The sequence below is a fragment of the Piliocolobus tephrosceles genome, chromosome 1, assembly GCF_002776525.5.
Source record: "Piliocolobus tephrosceles isolate RC106 chromosome 1, ASM277652v3, whole genome shotgun sequence".
Taxonomy (NCBI): Eukaryota; Metazoa; Chordata; class Mammalia; order Primates; family Cercopithecidae; genus Piliocolobus; species Piliocolobus tephrosceles.
The window spans coordinates 64,148,003-64,169,477 of NC_045434.1; the positions used below are offsets into that span (position 1 = coordinate 64,148,003).

The window sequence follows — 21,475 nt, forward strand, 5'->3', positions numbered from 1 at the left end:
GGACATGGATGCAGCTGGAAACCATCATTCTTAGCAAACTATCACAAGAAGAGAAAACCAAACACCGCATGTTCTCACTCATAGGTGGGAACTGAACAATGAGCTCACTTGGACTCGGGAAGGGGAACATCACACACTGGGGCCTATCATGGGGAGGGGGGAGGGGGGAGGGATTGCATTGGGGAGTTATACCTGATATAAATGATGAATTGATGGGTGCTGACGAGTTGATGGGTGAAGCACACCAACATGGCACATGTATACATATGTAACCTGCACGTTATGCACATGTACCCTAGAACTTAAAGTATAATAAAAATAAAATAAAATAAAATAAAATAAAAGAGAAATACCTAATGTAAATGATGAGTTGATGGGTGCAACAAACCAACATGTCACATGTAAACCTATGTAACAAACCTGCACATTGTGCACATGTACCCCAGAACTTAATGCATAATAAAAATTAAAAAAAAAAACAGCAAAATAAATAAATAAATAAATAAATAAATAAATAAATAAATAAATTGCCTGTGCACATGCATACACATATATAATCTAAAGTTAAATTTTTAAAACCACATATAAAAAGCCATGTGGGAAAAGAATTATTGTGAATGCTTAGTAAAAGAATGCATGCACAGCACATAATACAATGTTGATACACCATAGAGTATTAATAAAGTCCCCAAGATTTGCCCGCTTGGGATAGTCTTAGTAACAAAAGTTAATCTTGTTAATAAAACAGTCAACAAATATATAAATCCTTACTCATCAGTCCCTAGTAAAATTTTCCAAGTGTTGTGGAAGATATAAAGAAATATGAAACATAATCCTTACATTAAAATACTGTTAACAACAGTTATGGCAGTTAATATTTAATTTGTGTTAAATGTACAATAGGTACTGTCCCAAGTTCTTTACATATTATCTCTTTTAATTCTATGAGATAGGCACTATTATCTCCATTTTATCATATAAATGAGGAAACTGAGGCACACTAAAATGAAGTAACTTGTCCAGGTCATAGAGCTCATATAGAGAGGGAGGTAGGATTCCAATCCAAGCAGAAGGCTTGGGAGTCTCAAATTGCTTTATAATCTAATTGAGGGGGAGAAGAAACAGAGCTAAACAACCTTATATAAGGAGCAGTTCAACATAATCCTGGAAGAGATATCACAAACAAACGCAAGCATACTTTAGGGGAAATCGCTGTATTACACTAGGAGCTCAGAAGAGAGTGCAAACCCTTCAGACTGATAGCCAAGGAAACATTTAACTGGACCAGCTGGGTGGGGAGGGCATTCCTTGTAAGTGAATCAACATGCAGAGGTGGTAACCATAGCATGCCAGGGATCGGCGAGGATAGCACATTTTGTTCAACCAGAAATAAAACCTGTGAGAGCAAAGCAGGGAAGGCCTAATATCAAATTACACAGGGCCTTGAGAGTAGACTAAGAAGCTTGGACTTTATTTTGTGAAAATGGGAAGTGATTGCTGAGCACGTGAAGTTAATCTGGACATTGAACATATAATCAACTGACAGGAAGAGAACAAGTAATGGCTTATTGTGGCAGTCTGGATAAGATTTATCAAAATCTCAAACTAGCCTGGGGTGAGAGTGGAATTGGCTGGATCCTGGATGAGAAGTCCCACAAGGACTTACAGAAACAATTTGCATTTTATCTTTCTACCAAGGAGAAAAGTTTTTCAAACCACAAAGGCTAGATATAATTAAAAGGAAATCAAATTTCAAAAAGTTCAAGTAAGAGTATCTGCTTTGAAAAAATAAGTTTCTAAGTTTCAACAAGTTACAAAACAGCATAATCAAATACTTAACTATTATGATTATGAATCGGCTAGCAGGATTTCCTTTAAAATGAAAGTAAAGCTTTCTAGATGTAACAATAAAGCATGCTACATGTGGAGAAAATATATAAAGAAAAAAAATCAGTAAACTTATTTCGATACCCTTAGTTTTGTTATTTTTTTCAATCTTTTCTATGAATAACTTTGTTTCCATGTTAATACAGTTACAATTGATCATCATAATATATATAGAAGATGTAATTTTCTTCTTGCTTAAATATTTTTAAAAAACCTTTTTTCAGTCTTTTCTTTGAATAACTTTGTTTCCATGTTAATACAAAGTTACAATTGAATTTTCTTCTGGCTTAAACTTTTTTTTTTTTTTTGAGACGGGGTCTCGCTCTATCACCCAGGCTGGACTGCAATGGTGTGATCTTGGCTCACTGCAAACTCCGCCTCCCAGGTTCACGCCATTCTCCTGCCTCAGCCTCCCCAGTAGCTGGGACTACAGGTGCCCGCCACAACACCAGGCTAATTTTTCTGTATTTTTAGTAGAGACAGGGTTTCACCGTATTAGCCAGGACGGTCTCTATCTCCTGACCTCATGATCCGCCCACCTCAGCCTCCCAAAGTGCTGGGATTACAGGCGTGAGCCACCGTTCCCGGCCTTGCTTAAATATTTTAATAAAGCATTTCATATTCCATTACAAATTTATATGTATATACATAACTAATAATTGCATAATATTTAATAATGTGTGTATATGTACTAAAAGGTTTTTAACTATTCCTGTGTAGTTGGATATTTAAGCACATTCTAAATTCTCTGTTTACATAAGCCTAGTATCTCTTTGCTCAAAATCAATTTTCTGTATTGTGGATTACCTCCTCAGGCCAGTTTTCTAGCTAGAAATCCTAAGAAAAACAATGGAGAATGAAAGAAGTAAACAGTTTAAACATAACTTCTATTGAAGAGGGCATAAAATGGTTAAATCGCAAAACCTTAGTGAGTCACCAGAGTGATTATTTTTAACCACACTATGCCTGAAGGACAGCTGATAATGATATACGGGAAGTAACTATAGTGTAGAAAATATCTAAGCAGGCATAACTAGTGTTTAGTAATTAACATCAGAATGACATTATAGTTTTTATTATTATTTTTATTTTTTGAGACAGAGTCTCACTCTGTCACCCAGACTGGAGTGCACTGGCGCAATCTTGACTCACTGAAACCTCTGCCTCCCAGGTTAAAGCAATTTTCCTGCCTCAGCCACCTGAGTAGCTGGGACTACAGGCGCCCACCACCATGCCCAGCTAATTTTTGTCTTTTTAGTAGAGACGGGGTTTCACCATATTGGCCAGGCTGGTCTCAAACTCCTGACCTTGTAATCTGCCCACCTTGGCCTCCCAAAGTGCTGGGATTACAGGCATGAGCCACTGCGCCCGGCCATAGAATGACATTATAGTTACATCTACACTTAAATGCATTTTATATTGCATTTAAATTTATTTACATGTATTTTACTAGTAAAATAGACTCAACTGGTAAAATTCTGAAGCATGGGTATAATTATTCTCTTAATGCATCTTATTCTTTTAAATTTCTGAATTAATGGAATCTGTAGAATTATTACAAAGATATATCTGAGCCAGTTATATTACTGAAATTACCTTTGCAAAAATTGTAACAGTGAGAAAAATGTGACATAGGAAAATTATGACAGTGAAGGAAATCTGACCTAACCAACTCCATCTTGGTTCTAACCTCCAAGTTGTCCTTGTTCATTCCCGGGTACAGGCTGAACTAACTTGGAGAGGAATTTAGCTTATGGTTTAACTTCGAAACAAAGATGATAACAGCCTTCCCCAAAACAAAACCCCTTGTTTGGGGGCCAGATTGCCTTTGTAAAATTAACAAAATCAGCCACAAGTTTAGGAATTACGGAGTCATGTAACCAGAGATCACAAGATTCCTAACCTCCTCAATTGCTCTGACAGATAACATTACTATTGTAAAGCCTAAGATTGGTGTTCGAAGCATTTTTCAGACCCTGTATTCTGATAGACCACCTGGTGCCACCCAGACTGGTAAATTGGCTCATCTGGTTTTGTGGCCCCCACCCAGGAACTGACTTAATGCAAGAGGACAGCTTGGACTCCCTGTGATTCCATCCCTGACCCAACTTATCACCATTCCCCATTCCCTAGCCCCCTGCCCGCCAAACTGTCTTTTAAAAACCCTAGCCTCTGAACTTTTGGGGAGGCTGATTTGACTAACAATAAAACTCCAGTCTCCCATTTAGACAACTCTGCATGTATTAAACTTTGTCTACTGTAATTCCCATCTGGATAAATCAGCTCCATCTGGACAGTGGGCAAGAAGAATCTGTTGGGCAGTTACATTACCCACTGACAAAGTAAAAATCTGGTGCTTGGAGTGAGCAGACCAAATATACAACACCCTTAAAAATATGGTGCTTGCAGGGATCTGCTTTTTAGAGTGGATCTGAGGATTAAGTGAGATATTAGTGGAAAACACCCCAGAGATGATAAGTCCTACATTCATCTAAATTGTTGCTGTCATTATTTCTGTCTGCCATATTATCCTGGCACAAGATTTAGTGAGGATTCATTGAGCAGGTGAGAGGTGATGTGGAAAACATCCATAAAATTACCTCATTTGCTCTGAGAACCTATCACTAGCTCTTCAGATGGAGCAGTGAGAACAGGCTGGGATCAAACAGTATGGAGAACAGAATCTCCTTGATTCTCCTTTCATGGGAAACTGTATCAAAGTTCCTGTGGATGGCTTAGTAATTGGCGAGCATTCTGATTCAACACTGTGTCTCTCAGAATAGAGTAAACAACCAAAGTTATACTATCCACAAAAAATGGTTAATGCAATATGCTTATAATTGTTTTGTGATTTTGCCAATTTTCTCATATATATAACAACTCAGTGTTTTGCAAGTCAGCAAAGCCCATCAATGTTGTTCTTTATGGGCTCAAATTATTTCACATCCATAGTTAACACTATTTCAAACTGACTGACAAAATTAGGGGGCAAAACGAGAAAAGGTGTATTTGGTTGTGCTATTCTTGGCACATAACCCAGTTGATTCACTGTTGCCAAAGCCCACCAACTCCACATCTGAAACCTTTGATTCTACTTTATGATTTTTAATCAACTTCATTGAGGTTTAATTTACATAAAACAAATGGAAACATTCAAATTATCCAGTTTCATGAGTCTTCACAAATGTATACACCATGTAACCACTACACCAATAAATACATACAACATTTTCCCCCAAATGTTCCCTTTTGCCATTTTGCAGTAAATTCTCCTACCCTCTTGCACTCCCCATTCCAGACAGTCATTACTTTGATTTCTATCATCATAAGTTGATTTTGCTTGTTCTGGAACTTCATATAAATGATATCATATAATATCCACTCTATGTGCCTAGTTTCCTCTGCTCAGCAAGTTTTTGAAATTCATCCCTATTGTGTGTATCATTAATTTGTTCCTTTTTAATGTGAAGTAGTTTTCATTGTATGGAAGTGCCACAATTTATTTAACCATTCAGCTATTTATGAATTGTTTCCAGCTTGTAGCTGTTGAAATAAAGCTGCTATAAACATTTATGTACAAATCTTTGTAGACATTTTTATTTTCCCTGGGTCCATACTTGGAAATATAAGGTCATACGGTAAGTGTCTGTTATGTAAGAAGTTACTGAAGTATTTTCCAAATTGGTTCTTTTCCATGCAAACCCTGACATAATTATTATAGACCTTTGGGCTGAATGGACTAAGTGACATCAAAATGAGGCCACGTGCTTTGGAAACATAAGGGGGAAAGTATGTCACAGAAGTAGTAGAGGAGGTGGTATCAGATGGGGGCATTGAGAAAACAGAAGTGTTTTCAATAAAACCTGCAATTATTGTTTTTCTGAAGTAAATTACCTTCTTCATAGCAGAACATTTGGCTATATGAAAAAGTAAAATTTATTCAAGAGAAATGATTGTCATTTAGGTAAATTGATTTTTGACATCTGAAAGACATCTGAAAGAACAGTGCTAGGAAAATACTCACCGATGAATACTTTAAGATTGATGAACCCTTTAGTCTTCATTATGCACCAACAAATAAAAGGTAACATGTAGAGTGGATGGAACATAATTTTAAATCTCCCCAGACCTGGTTCAAATTTTGCTTGGCTTTGCCATCTGTATTGTTTTATACAATCATTTTCCCCTCTGAACCTGTCCCAACATGTGCAACTGGGAAGTAATAATAGTTTACTCATGGCATTGCTGGATGTTTAACCAAGGTTAAGTCTCAAAGTGAGAGTATCAGTGGAAGGTGGTCCCTTCAATGTGAATTTCTTCTTTCTTCCCTCCTTACCCTTGTGCAATTCTAATACGCTTAAATTGTAAATCTGCTTCTTAACTTGCAAGCTGATAAATCAAGGGAAACAAACTGCAGATGGGACTACAGTAGAGGTAAAGAACCCAATGTTTAAACAATTCTGAATCTTGGTAAATGACCTAATATTTGCTACAGGAAAAATACTACTGGGTGGGGAAAGAATAAGGAAAACAGCTCAATGATCTCCACATTGCTAATATATGAGAATTTTCTATTGCTTTTACAGAATTTTAAAACTGTATGTCATGACATAACTATTTTTCTGGATTTCATGAAAAGTGGCCAAGTCTTATTATAGGAAACATTCATTCATGTCACCCATGATCATTCATTAATGCTAATATTTATTGAGTACTGTGTGCCAAGCAATGGACCAAATGCTTTACATACACTATTTCCTTTATTCCTCACAAAACCCCTATGAGGTAATATCATTACACCTGTTTTATAAGTGAGAAATTTGTTTTTCAGAGCAGTTGGGTGCTGGACCACACTCTCACATGTACACACACTCTCACATGCTCACACACATTCATACATGCACACACATGCTTACACACTCATACATGTACACTCACATGCAAACACACTCTCACATTCTTGCACACACACACTAAAATGAACAAACTAGCCACAAGATTAAAAATTGTGGCTCAGGAGTCATGCAGCTAAAGGCCACAAGATTCCTAACCTTCCCAATTGCTCCTATAAATAATGTTACTATTGCAAAACCTAAGATTTGTGTTTGAAGTTCACACATGAACACATAGTCTCATATGTGTATGCACACACACATTTCCTTGTTCCTGCCACTACCTCCAAAGTGGAGGTAGCAAAAATTCACTGTTGTCTCAGAAAGTTAGGTCTTGGCAAATAAATATTTGCTCACATAAGTCAAGCATTGCATTTCCCCCTGGCTGCTGAGCCTGTTCTCACACACACAGGGAAGTCAGCTGTAGGGCAGGATGCCATTACATAGGTGAACATGTCACATGGAATTAGACCACGTTTTCCTAGGTCCTGCTGAACCTGCACCTAGTGAAAAGGAAAACTACTGTGTCTGCTGCAATACACTGATACCTTGATTAGTGAATTCCTGGAGAAAAGAACTCATGTATAAGAAACAGGAGAGTCCACTCATTTGTTTTCATTTATTAAAAAATACCCTTATTCTGTGAAGCAGAATTACCTGTATTTGCAGCTGCATGACAAAAATGCCTCAATATAAAGTTCCCTCCAACCCCACCCTGCCCCAGCCCATTGGCTATTTTAAGATAAATTGGGAATATATTTAGGCTGAGTTAGAATGTAAATATGAAATAGACTGGTTCCTTAGATGTGAGGCACAGAAAGGCACATTACATACTTTGGTAGCACAGAGGAAGGTACCAGGCATGATGTCATGGCAAGGGAGATTTCCTGGAAGAATGATGCCTGGCCAGTCTAACAGAGGCGTTAAGATCCTAAGCACTAGTTCTACCGCCAACAAGCCATGTGGTTTGGGGCTAGTTTCTTAACTTCCCTAAACACCAGCTGGTTCACTTGCAATGAGGGTGATAATATTAGCTCACAGTTTTGTGTCCCTTGGCTTTCAGGAAATTGCACGATTCTCTTTCCTTTCTACTACATTCTCCTTTCCCTTTCTCTGTCATTTGTACCTTCTAACGTGGGGCTCCTCAAGTCTCACACCTTGGGCTTCTCTGTTTGTGTTTCCACATCCTCCCTTGCCTGCAGTCACGTCTCCACCCACTCCACCTCCATCTTGCCTCCATTTCAATCACATGCTGGACGCTGGACGTTTCCAAGTAGACACTCTGCCAAGGCATTTAAATTTCAACAAGTGTAAAGCTGAATTTGTTGTTCTTTCCTAAATTACCTCCTGGCTCTGGAATGGATAGTTCTTTTAAATAGGGCTGCTAATCTCACAAACTCCAAACTTCCGAGTCATCTGTAACATCTTTTTCCCCACTGCTCCTTATTGAGTCAGTTGCCAAATTCTGTGGGTTATTACTTTTTTTTTTTTTTTTTTTTTTTTTTATTTCAAAGGACTTTATTACAAAACCTTGATGATCAATATGTTTAGCACATCAGAATGGTTCAGCTTTCAAAAAGCTAATTTGATTTATATGCTTTATAATATAGAACACCCCCAGTAAGTCAGAGCAGGAATGGAAATTCAACAGTCTATAATTGTGTCAGGAGTTTTATAGAGCAACAGGACTGGGACTCCTTAATATAGATGTATTATTTTAAAACTAAAAGACATTTTTGTTCTCTAATCCTAAACACATGAACTGTTGTAGTTAGCTAAACTGCATCTTACCTTACACAGTCATTCTCATTCCAGCATCTTAGATGCAAATTCCAAATTACCCAGGTGCTTCCTCCTTACAGCTGTCAACAGTTCTTTAATGCTTCTGAATGGTGTAAAAGGCACAGGCCTTGCCTTTAAGGCTCCCTCAAATCTCTTTCCAGCCTCTCTCACCCTCTTCTTCCATGGCCTCAATTAAGTTCTCCATACTCTCCGTAAACTAAACTCCTTACTACTCTTGGAATCAACAGGCCTTTTCCTGACCCCAAACATTTGTTCATATCTCTTTTCCTATTTTTGCCCTATTGCATTGACACTTGTCATATTTAGTTGAATCACTGGGCCTTTAGCCTCCCCACCCCAATCTCCACACTCCCTTCTCTCCTTTCTGAAGCCCCATACCACTTTGGTTGTGATATTTGTAAAGCATTTATCATGGAAAACCTCCCTACTAGATTATAGATTCTAAAACACAAGTATTGACACTTAGTAGGCTTCTGTGTGCTAGGGAAGTTTATTAAACAGTCTTTGATTTAGTCATTGTATGGTTCCTGGGACAAGAGTAAGAGCCATGGTCCCTTGCTCTGTCAAAATCATAAACCTATTTTCTTTGTATTTTGGCCTAATTATATAAGCTTGTTTTGGATTGGAAGCTCTATAGAGACTATTTTAGTGCCAAACGCCTTTTAATCAATGCGGAAATAAGCCCTTGAGACGTGCAGTGACTCAGCCGAGGACACATAGCTAGTTTCTGGTAGATAAGTATGAAGCCTCGGAACTACTGCTCCTATCATGAGCCCCTGGGTTCCCAAATCACCTCCCCAAGAACCTAATTCATTGTCCTCTGCACACAAGAAACTTTTGCTGATTCCAGTAAAAAGAATGCAGTATGGTAGGACAGACGTATAGGTTTTGAAATCAAACTAGGTTTAGATTCTGACCTAGTCGCTAGTTAGTGCATGGACTTTGGTAAACAGCCTCTCAGCCTGTTTCCTTGTCTGCAAAATATGGATAGTTATCTTCACTTCATGAAGTTGTGCTGATGAAATGGTATAATGTGTATAAAGCAACTGGAACACAACAAATGAGGCCATTTATTTAAAATAATCTTTAGTAAGTTATAAATTCACATATTTGCTTTTTCTGAGGAATGCTTAGATTTTATCATAGATCTCTTTTCTAAGTTGAGTAAATACATAGTGGATTTCTTTGTTTCCTTCCCCTCAGAATGTTGACATTTGGGTGGTTGTAACTATTACTTAAGACTCCATCCAGTAATTGTTCATAAAATTTCTTTTTTTTTTTTTTGAGATGGAGTTTTGCTCTCGTTCCCCAGGCTGGAGTGCAATGGTGCAATCTTGACTCATTGCAACCTCCGCCCCCCAGGTTCAAGTAATTCTCCTGCCTCAGCCTCCTGAGCAGCTGGGATTACAGGCGCATGCTACCATGCCCAGCCAATTTTTGTATTTTTAGTAGAGACGGGGTTTCACCATGTTGGCCAGGCTAGTCTCGAACTCCTGAGGTGATCCTCCGCCTTGGCCTTCCAAAGTGCTGAGATTACAGGCGTGAGCCACCACGCCCGGCCAAAATTTCCTTTTAAAAATAGTTATTGCCAATAACTAAGTATTCTGGAAGGTGAATGCTTAGGACATTTAGTGTCACTAAGTTGTGTGATAGATAATATTTTTGACACTTTGCAGAGCTCATTGTTTTCTCTGCATATAAAGCTATGACATTCACATAATAAACACGTAGAGAGCTTTAATAGACTTCAATGTTAAGTCTTCTGGCAGCTGCATAACTGGTCTTGCTTGCACCTGTCTTTTTCACAATGCTACCTTGCCTTTCACACCAATTCTGTGAGCCCAAGCAGGAATGAAGATTACCTATGTATAATGGCACAACAGAAGGGAGTGGTGGTTAAGGTTACTGGAGGTTATTAGGGCGAATAAATGAAGACCTGGTGCCACTTCTAAACACTGCCAGGCCCTGACATACCTTGTGTTTTTATATCCAATATGGGAGTAAAAGTAAGGTATTTTAACATCAAATATGAGGATAACACTAGATGGTTTTAAAAGCCCCCCACCCTAACTTCTAAACTCCACAATGTTTGAGTATTGTTAGGTTTCAGTGAAATCCTACAGTAGTCCCTTGCTTGGAATCACTGTAGGATTGGTTCCAGCAATGGGCAACACAGGGTTTGGTTCTATACAGTAAGTATGGGTCAAAGAAAATGCTATGATTGAAAATTGTTTTCCTCCTTATAAAGCTCATACCAACCAGTAAAGAGCTATCAGAAAACCTTCAGGAAAGAATATCAAGATAGGATATAACATATACCCCCACAACTGGTCCATGGACCAAAGTATAATTCCAAGTAGGGAATTTCACTTAACCAGGCAAGACATTTAAGGGAAAAGGAATCTAGGCTAGGACTCTGCTAGCCAGACCCAGACAAATTATTAAAGGGAAGCATGTTCTTGAGGCTATTCTCTATGAAGAAGGGCAATCCACCTTGCCATCTATATCCTTTCTGTTTTTGACAGGGGTGGTCCTAGGCTGGATAGATCTTTACTCTGACCAGTACCATATAGGTCTGTGGTTCTCAAACCTGGTTGCACAGTGTGGCACTTTTAAGTAATCCTGATACCCAGTGCCATCCCCAAAGGTGCTGATTTAATTTGTCTAAGGTGTAGTTTGGGCCTCTGGATTGGAACCAACCCATATGCCCATCAATGATAAACTGGAAGAAAATGTGGCACATATACACCATAGAATACTATGCAGCCATAAAAAAGGATGAGTTCATGTCGTATGCAGGGACATGGATGAAGCTGGAAACCATCAATCTCAGCAAACTAACACAGGAACAGAAAACCAAACACTGCATGTTCTCACTCATAAGTGGGAGTTGAACAATGAGAATACACGGACACAGGGAGGGGAGCATCACATACAGAGGCCTGCTGGGGGGTTGGAATTAGGGGAGGGACAGCATTAGGAGAAATACCTAATGTAGATGATGGGTTAATGGGTGCAGCAAACCACCATGGCACGTGTATACCTATGTAACAAACCTGCATGTTCTGCACATGTATCCCAGAACTTAAAGTACATATATTTATATATGTATAAATATATATGAATATATATAAATATATGAAAATATATGTGTGTGTGTGTGTGTGTGTGTGTGTAAGCTCCCCACATGATTCTAATGTGTGGCCAGTCTTGCAAACCTCAGGCTATTTATTCTTAAAGGTTTGTAACAAGCCTTCCTCTTAAAATCCACCCCACCACCATTCGGTTTTTTGGGGTTGGTTTGTTTTTGTTGTTATCCCACCCCTCCCCCACCTCCCGAGGCAGACACACACACACTGATGAATTTCTCTCTACAGTCAGACTGGAGTAATCCCAAAGTGGTGTCTTTGGTAAATAAGGAGAACCCGGGTGAAGCAAGGGACTCCCACCAGAACAAGGCATGAACAATGTTCACTCCCTACTGTGTTACTCAACCTGTTTCCCTAGCTCTCTGTTGTCACATTAGAGAGTGTTCTGGGAGATAACGGCCTCGCTCCCTAGTTACTTCCCCACCCTCGTGCTGGCCTTTGACAGATCTCGCAGTAGAGGCCCACAACACCGGGAGGGCACCGCGTCTCAATCCCCTAGTCTCAGCCCCCGAACTCCACCGCACGTGGAGCTCGGCTTGGCAGGACTCAAGCGCCGGGATGCTCCGCTTAGACGAACTCACGTTCCGACAGCAAGGTCTGCGATACTTGAGCACCCCTCCCCCTCTCCCGTTTCCACCCCGTTTGTGTTTACGTAGCGAGGAGACATTCAGGTTTCCAGAAGTCAGGTCATCGCAGGCCCCACCCAGCAGTGGAGAGAGTGAGTCCCAGAGGGGGTTGCCGGCGGGTTCCTCCTCCTTCCCCTTCCCGCTGTCCCCGAGTCTAGGGCTCCCAGAGGCGTATGACGCCAGCGCCCTCTGACCGCACCTCTGACCACAACAAATCCCTACTCCACCCGTCTTCTTTGTCCCACCCTTGGTGACACAGAGCCCCAGCCCAGGCCCCGCCCAAAGCACTCATTTAACGTTATTGCCGAGCCGCGAGGCGCTGCTTCTGCTCTCTGCAACTAGCTCAGGCAGCTGGGCGTAGCTGCGACCCGGCGGAGTCCCGGCGGCGCGTACTTACTCTGACCTCGCGCGCCATGACTGTCGCGCGCCCGAGCGTGCCCGCGGCGCTGCCCCTCCCCGGGGAGCTGCCCCGGCTGCTGCTGCTGCTGCTGTGCCTGCCGGCCGTGTGGGGTGAGTGGGGGTCCGGGGGCCCGGCGGCCAGGGAAGCCCCTGGGCTGGGTGGGAGGTCCAAATCGGTTTCCGAGACACGCACAGGGACTGGGGACTTGGCAGGTGGGGAGCGTGGCCCGCGGTCTTGGTTCCCGCCGTCCTGTACCTTTAAGGCTGTCGCCGCTCACCAGCATTTGGGGCTCCTGCTGTGTCGGCCCCCAGCTGACTTGGCTTTAGGGGTTGTCGTGGAGGGTTAAAGAGGCCCCGGCTGGGTTTGCGGAGCGGCCAAGCCTGGGAAAATCGAAAGGGAGGGCTCAAAGAGAGCCTTAACCCCCAAAAAGCTGGTCTAAAAGGATGGGAGGCCAGACCGCTGACCGCTGCCCACCCTCGACAGAGTCCAGCCGTGTAGAGCACACCATGCTGCAAACTTGCATGTCATCTCTTTAAGGTGTGGCATTTCAAGGGGGCGTGTGTCTTAAAAACAGCAACTGTGAGGACCCTTGATAGTCATTTCCTTCAGTTCTGCTTTCGTCTCCCTAGCTGACTGTGGCCCTCCCCCAGCGGTACCTAATGCCCAGCCATCTTTGGAAGGCCGTACAAGTTTTCCCGAGGACACCATAGTAACGTACAAATGTGATGAAAGCTTTATGAAAATTCCTGGCAAGCCGGACTCAGTGATCTGCCTTCAGAGCAGTCAGTGGTCAGATATTGAAGAGTTCTGCAATCGTAAGTTCCTCATTTTTTTCGAAAAGTTATGGGAATGGAATGTATCTAAAATTTATTTTCATATATCTTTGAAGTGACTAGTAATTGGTAGTTTTCTAGTGTTACTAAACCCCAGGGTAACACTAGTGCCTTGTTGGCACTTCACACTCCAGCTAATTGAAGACATTTACCTCCCTGAGTAGGTCCTGCTGCTTCATTAAGAGTTTTTCTTCCTAACACTGTACCCCTTGAACGAACTAGTAGAGAAATTAAACAATATGTATTGTTTAGGGAGTAAATATATAAAATATATTTGGCAATTGCCTTGAGACACATAGCATAAGTGATCTGTTTTCTTAAATATTTTGTAAAGTAGGGCTTATCAAATACAACTCTGTGGTGGCATTTTTAAAAGCTCTCAATATTTACCTCAAAATCTGTCATACTTGTACATATTTATAGGTATTTATAGATCATACAATGTGTCATGATCAATCAGTGTAATTGGGATAGCCAGTACCTCAAACACTTGGCGTTTGTGTGGAGAATATTCCAAATCTTCTCTTCTTGCTACTTTGAAAAAATATATGTATATATATAAATTGGGATATATATAGGGACATATATGTATGTATATATGGAGATATATATAGAGAGAGATATATGTAAATTGGGATATAGATAGGTAGATAGATTGATTGTTAAAAATGAATCAGAGGCCCAGTGAAGAGTTGTTTTGGGGCTAACACAGTAACCGTGTTTGATATTGATATCTAGTAGAATTAAAAGAAATGAAGATTTCTTGTTTTAGGTGAATATACATACAGTCATCCACACCTCATGTGCCCTTTGGTTTCATAAAATATATATCGGCATTATCTTGGAGGAAAAAAATCTGTTATTTACATAGCCCTGTATTAGCTTTGAGATATATGAGTAAAGATAAAAGAGACCCGATAACCTGACTTTGAACAACTTAAATCAATAGAAGCTACAGTAAATGCAGAAATTGGCACAAATACTTTTAGAAGCCATGCGTGAAATAGGCTTTAACTTTTTATTTTTATCCACGATAGAGGCAGTAGGATGAAGTACATAGTCTTTGCACACGTATCATGTTTTAACTCTTCGCCATGTTGTTACTTTATCCAATGGTGGAGGAGACAGGCCCCAGTAGTTAAATAACTTCCTCAAGAGCAGCAGCTTTTATGCCAAAACCAAGGTGTAAACTTGGGTCTTCTGACTACAAATCCAGTGACCCTTCCACTTCACCATGCCTCTCTAGATTCACATTTGTCCAGCTGTTTACAGATATAAATACTTTATGTATACAATTGACTCATCCTTGCCCCCAGGGCTTGTGGGAATTAAATGAGTTTATATGTAAATAAATGTTAGCTGCTATTCTTGTTTTGCAGGACATTAGTCCAGGGGTCTGGAAATACCCTATTCCTGTACTGTATGGTGCTGTGTAGTTCTTTAGGGTAGGGTAAGGAAACCAACATTTACTGAATGCCAGTACTGTGCCAGGCAACTTAAATGTTTTTTTTTTTTTTTTTTTAAGTGGAGATAGTGATATCTGTGTACCAACTCTACTTCCTAAGCCTCTAGTAACTGGGAAATAAAGTATACATGTGAATACATTTGCTACATTGCAAGTGCCATGGTGATATTAATATAGTTAAGTACCAAATGTGTGCAAAGCAGTAAAGAAAGGGGGTTATTAGGGTCCAGATAATTAAATATAGATTATAAAACAAACATTGATACTACTTTTTTTGTTGCTGCTTTTGTTAATACATTTAGGTAGCTGCGATGCGCCAACCAGGCTAAATTTTGCATCCCTCAAACAGCTTTATATCACTCAGAATTATTTTCCAGTCGGTACTGTTGTGGAATATGAGTGTCGTCCAGGTTACAGAAGAGACCCTTCTCTATTAGCAAAACTAACTTGCCTTCAGAATTTAAAATGGTCCACAGCAGCTGAATTTTGTAAAAGTGAGTAAAATTTTTTAAAGTATTTTCAACCATCTGGTGTTTGGGGGAAATAGTATCCCTTCCTTCATTCATGCTAGAATTCTATGTGTATATATTATTATTTAGGATGTTTCTTGATGGGACCATGAGTGTCAATTTATTTTGAATTAGACAAACTAAATATTTATGTGGTAGGAATACTTATTCACTCAAAAATTTCACATTTAATTAGTTTGAAGTTACCTAAAATGAAAAAAGTGTATATTCTAAATACGTTGCTTTTTCAAAACTTATTATAAAGAGAAATTAGAATTAAAGAAGTCTAAGGGTCAGGCATGGTGGATCATGCCTATAATCCTAGCACTTTGGGATACAGAGGCAGGTGGACCACTTGAGGTAAGGAGATTGAGACTATCCTGGCCAACATGATGAAACCCCGACTCTACTAAAAATACAAAAACTAGCTGGGCGTGGTGGTACATGCCTGTAATCCCAGCTTCTTGGAAGGCTGAGGCAGGAGAATCCCTTGAACCTGGGAGGCAGAGGTTGCAGTGAGCTGAGATTATGTCACCACATTCTAGCCTGGGTAACAAAGCGAAACTCCATCTCAAAAAAAAAAAAAAAAAAAAAAAAATCTAAGGATAAGAACTATCAATGGTTCAGATGATGAATTTACGTATATGTGCTTGATAATTTTTTCAAAATTTTTTCCCATGCTTCATTGAGGTATAATCAACAAATATTATTTAAGGTGTACAACATGTTTTAATATATGTGCACGTTGTGAAATGATAAACACAGTCAAGCTAATTAACATATCCCACCTCACATAGTTACCTTCTTTGTGTGTATGCCTGATAATTTAATTAAAAAAAAAATCAATTTGTATTCTATTCTAGAGAAATCATGCCCTAATCCTGGAGAAATACCAAATGGTCAGATCGATGCACCAAATGGCATATTTTTTGGTGCAACCATCTCCTTCTCATGTGACACAGGGTAAGTTTGGGCATACTAAAACCCTGTATTTAGGAAATGAGAAAACAAATTAGGACTTAAGATGAGATTGTTAGTTTCATGACTGGTATTCACAGCTACTAGCAACTAAAACAATCCTTCTCCTCAAAGACCCTTCATCATGAGCCCATCACAGTTAAATTTACTAAAATGGGGCAAGAAAGGAAGATTTCTTATACCACCAAAATTCTCTAAATTCTGATTTCAGTAAATATGTGATTCAATATAAAATTTTAAATGTGATTAATAAAAATTTGAGATGATATTTGCAGAAATAATTCTTCAAGTGTTAAATACTAAACCAATCTTTAGTTGACCTAAATAATGAATTTGCGTGAGTTTTTCTCTATGCAAACAAGCTGTTACAAAACAGCATGAGTTAAAGACATTCCTAGTGTGAAAATATTCTAACCTAAGTTCTTTGATAAGTTCTCTATATAGGAAAAAGGAACTCATTCATTGAGTACCATCAATGTCTCAGACACTGTTGAAAACTTTACATTTATTTTCTCATTTCGTATCTGTAAATTAAATAATTCTATTTTACTGTGTGTGTGTCCCTATTCTTTATAAAGTAAAAATATCAGTATCACTTGTCTCCTTTACGAAACAGATGTTGGTCACAAAATCTGGGAAGTACATTGAACCCTTTAAATACAAGTACATTCTGTTATTCTATGAAGCCTATATTTAGAACTCAGAAGTATAAAATGTTAATCATCTATGTCATTTAAAAATGTGTAAAACACTTTTATGCTTTCTAACATATTCCCCATGCAAATAAAAAATGTACATGTCTTACCCATTTTTACTCTTTGGATGTCACCTTTTTAAACTTAACTTTTCTTTTCCTTTAAACTACTGTGTGGACTTTTGTCAACTACTGTTTTATTTTCACCTGCTGCTGTAGTAAATATTTCAAGATAGTAACCTGGAGAATTTGAGGAAAGTCAAATACATGTGAATGTAACAAACTCTTTTTTCTTCCCCTGTTGCTTTAGGTACAAATTATTTGGCCCGACTACTAGTTTATGTCTTACTTCAGGCAGTGGAATCCAGTGGAGTGACCCGTTGCCAGAGTGCAGAGGTAAGAGTTAAAAATCTAAGCACTCAGGTTGTGAGGCTGAGTACTCAATGATAAATTAATTTCTGCCCCTTAAGAATTAGCACAGTGTGTATTTGTAGCAAACCCAGCTTTCAATATATGAGTGCTTTGCTAATTTTAATACCTTTTCTAGTGATGCTTCTTAATTTATTAGCTGTGGAGATAAACCATCACGTTTTCTGAGTCCCAATTCCCAAACAATAGAATGAGGATTAAAAACAAACTTAGATTTGTATTGCACTTGGTCATTTATTGTCTAACCATTACTTCTAAATTCAAGTATGATAGGTAAAAGATTTCCACCCCACAATTTTAATGTTAGAAAATACTGTCTATCAGAGGGTCTATAAGACTTGACCCCATATCCTAAAACAAGTGGCAATGGAAGGCCTTTAACCCAGGTCTCTTATTTCAGACCTAGCATTTTTCTAAAACCCAGTGTTGCCTACATGCTGCTTCTTAGGATTAAAATAATTAAGAGATAATTATCTAGAAGGGTTCTAAGGTGTGATATATTCTTATCATTAGAGAGATAAGCTTATACCATAAAGGAGAAATACTGTTTCTGTATTTGAGAATCTTCTCAAAGAAAGATATGGTGCAGCAATAATATTATAAATGGATATATATCCTGTCAAATTTATATCAGTTAGAGAAACATGTCTCTTGGAAATTGAGAGGAATAAAATACAGCAATATTTTAAAATATAGGCTTGCTTACTTTCCATCCTTCTCTTTCTCTACACACAATGTGCCCTCCTGCAAATGACTCTGAAGGCCCTATTGTCAAAATTATTGATAAGTTAAAGTTTTTGTGTGTTACTAGGGGAAGAAAACTTAGAGTAGATTTAGTGTAATTTATCAAACATTTATCGATTGACACTCTGGTAGGCAATGTGTAGGGTCAACTGGTATGAAGACAAATAAAACGAAGCCGTGCCATCAAGGAGCCTGCCCCTGCCACACCCACCATGTGCCCTTCTTTTTGAGATGTCATACTACTACCACCAGTTTTTTCTCATTGTAGTTGTTTTTAAATTTTTCATCATTGCTACCCAGTAGCACCTTTCCCACTTTCCTTGTCCAGTAAGAGACATTGTAAATGATAGTAAATTAAAGATAGAAAACAGGGAAAAACTGGGCTGTATCTTTTGTTTGACCCAGGCAGCATGTCACAAAGTTCAGACAAACAGTCCCCCATCTGAAGCCAGTATTTGCACAAGCACCTGCTGTGTCATGAATTTGACGGCAATGCAAACCCACTTTATCTTCCTGCTTGCGCCATCTAGGTCTCAGCCTTGCTTCCCTATTTGGTGTCTTGAACTCCATGCTGAATATTCTGATGTTCATGTTTTCCTCCTTGACTCTTCTATCCTCTCTGACTCAGCAACCACTGACATCTGCATCCTGTAGGAAAGAGCCCCTGTTCTTAAGCAATCCCAGTGCCTTCAAATATCCCCATAAGGCCTTACTTCTTTTAGGATCATTTTGATTTTCCACATAACCTGTTTTGACCATACCAAAAAGATTGAATGGAAAGTAGATTCTTAAACAATGTAATGCTTCACCTCGAGTATGTAGCCCTAGCCTATAAACACATGAGGTTGCTTCAATGTCCATGCATGAATATGGATATGAAGAAGGAAAGAACAATGGATACATCCACTAATTGTCTGTAGTTATACAGAAAATGGAGGTGATGCTAGTTTACCTGTGAATGGAGCCTCACTGTCAGAGGACCTGTTTGCTTATCTCTCTGCCAATGTTTTCTTTTTCAAAATTTTAGTTGACTGACGGTATCTGCTAACCTAGAATCAATCCCTGCTAATAATGACTATCATCCCAGACCCTTCTGTTTATCTTAACTCCTCACATCTCATCCCTAAATCATTGTGCTTTACTTCCTTAATCTGTTTTTCAAACTTGTGTTTTGCCTTCCATGTGTATACTTATGGCATAGTTTATTATTCCTTCTGTGGACTATTGCAATCAGGGCCACCTCGAACATTTTCAGGGCCCAGGCAAGAATATAAATGGAGGTCACTGGCCTAAGACCCACTTTCTTTCAAATAGGCCTTCCTCTTCCCACACTGTATGGGTTTTCTGGTGCAAATAAGTGGACAACTCAGCCTAAATACCCAAGTCACATCCACCACATCCACCATAATTTGTATCCACCCTCCATTGTCTATTGGGTTAGAGGTGAAGTATATCAGCAGGATAGACCACCCCCAAGAACGTGGACCAGTGGGAGGGACCCTCTCAGGCCCTGGAAAGGCTGTTGGCACAGGGAATTCTGCGTGCTAGTTCCTAGAGCATGTTCTGGAATAGAGGAGAAGTCGTAGGATGGGTTGTCATTGAGTGTATGCTCTCAGCCTACAGATACCCTACCAACAGGGGAGAGACGTATCCAGAGGAGGGCCAGAGCACAGCCTTTTAAAATATGGGGTCTGAGGCGGCAGTCTTAGTTGCCTGAGTTCAAGAGTGACACTGATAGCAATGGCCTCCTGCCTCCATTCTTTCACTCTATTAATGTTTCATCCATATTTTACCCAGAGCGATCTGAAACACAGATGTGACTTAGATGTCTGTTTCCTCCTTAGAGCTTATTCATATCTCCTATCACTTACAAAGCCCAAATTCCTTAGTATAGTGTACAAGACAGTCATGGTCTACCTACTGCTTGACACTCAGGTCTTGCCCTCATGTTTTATATGCCTTATACATGCAAACTGCTGTGGTTTCCATGTACCTCTTTTTTTTCTTTTCTTTTTTTTTTAAATTGAGACAGAGTCTCATTCTGTTACCCAGGCTGAAGTGCAGTGGTGTGATCACAGCTTACTGCAGCCTCAATCTCCTTGGCCCAAGTGATCCTTCCACCTTAGCCTCCCTTGTATCTGGGACTATAGGTGCACACCACCATGCCCAGCTAATTTGTGTATTTGTTGCATAGACAGGACTTCCTCATGTTGCCCAGGCTGGTCTCGAACTCCTGTGCTTAAGCAGTCTGCCCACCTCAGCCTCCCAAAGTGCTGGGATTACAGGCATGAACCACCATGCCCTGCTGACCCTTCTTTACTTAGCTATATTTTCCTAAGAGTTAGTTCTCTAGCCCATCAGGAAGATTCCCAGGCTGGCTACTTCTATGATGACCCTTGCAATTTTTATTGAAATCATCTCTGAATCTTTTTTCCCCACTAGCTTTTAAGACATACGAACTATATCTTGTTCAGCTTTGCACTTCCAGTTATAGAAAAATGCCTGGCATGTGTTAGGCACTTAGAAAATGTTTGAACTGAACCAATGGTATGTGTGTCTCTGCATACTCTAAGTTAGTGTAAATCAGAACAGCTTGTTCTTGCTGCTTGTTTTGATCCAAGACTGAAGAGTGATTGATAAATGTGCTAAGTATTTTCTGTGTTCTTAAGTATGCTTGGTGTAACATAATTTGAGATACACACATATTAAATTGCCTTCCATTCTTAGAAAAAAAAAAAAGGACAACAACATCATGCCTTTGGAGTATGTGGAACCATTGAATTTTTTCTCAGGGCAATTGCCAGAGAGTGGTCCCTTTTTACATTATAACTTAAAAAACCTGCCTGTATTTATTTTATAAGTTCAACTGCTCAGTAAGATTGTTTTGAATGAAGTCTCTGTGAGTCAATATATACTAAAATGTTTACTCTACAAGTCAAAATGTAATCCTGACATTTAATATCTCTGCTCTATCTAAAATGATCTGTACTTAGTTCTTAAACATGCTGCTTGAATTTTCAACTCCTTGCATTTGCTATCGTTTCCTTCTTAGAGTGAAGAGTAGTG

At 39.4% G+C, this 21,475-nt stretch overlaps 1 protein-coding gene across 11 annotated transcripts in view; it reads left to right on the plus strand.

Annotated features, from left to right (window-relative positions):
- Positions 1-12,380: 12,380 nt before the first annotated feature.
- The window catches only part of CD55 (CD55 molecule (Cromer blood group)), a 62,046-nt gene continuing 52,951 nt past the window's right edge, over positions 12,381-21,475 (plus strand). For all 11 annotated transcript variants that reach the window (XR_002725341.2, XR_002725342.2, XM_023187036.2 and 8 more), the window contains exons 1-5: positions 12,381-12,867; positions 13,387-13,572; positions 15,358-15,549; positions 16,428-16,527; positions 17,547-17,632. Coding sequence is in view for 9 of the 11 variants with exons in the window: in XM_023187036.2 (XP_023042804.1) it covers positions 12,771-12,867; positions 13,387-13,572; positions 15,358-15,549; positions 16,428-16,527; positions 17,547-17,632 (661 nt within the window). In the remaining 2 variants the exon portion in view is untranslated. The remainder of the gene's footprint in view (positions 12,868-13,386; positions 13,573-15,357; positions 15,550-16,427; positions 16,528-17,546; positions 17,633-21,475) is intronic.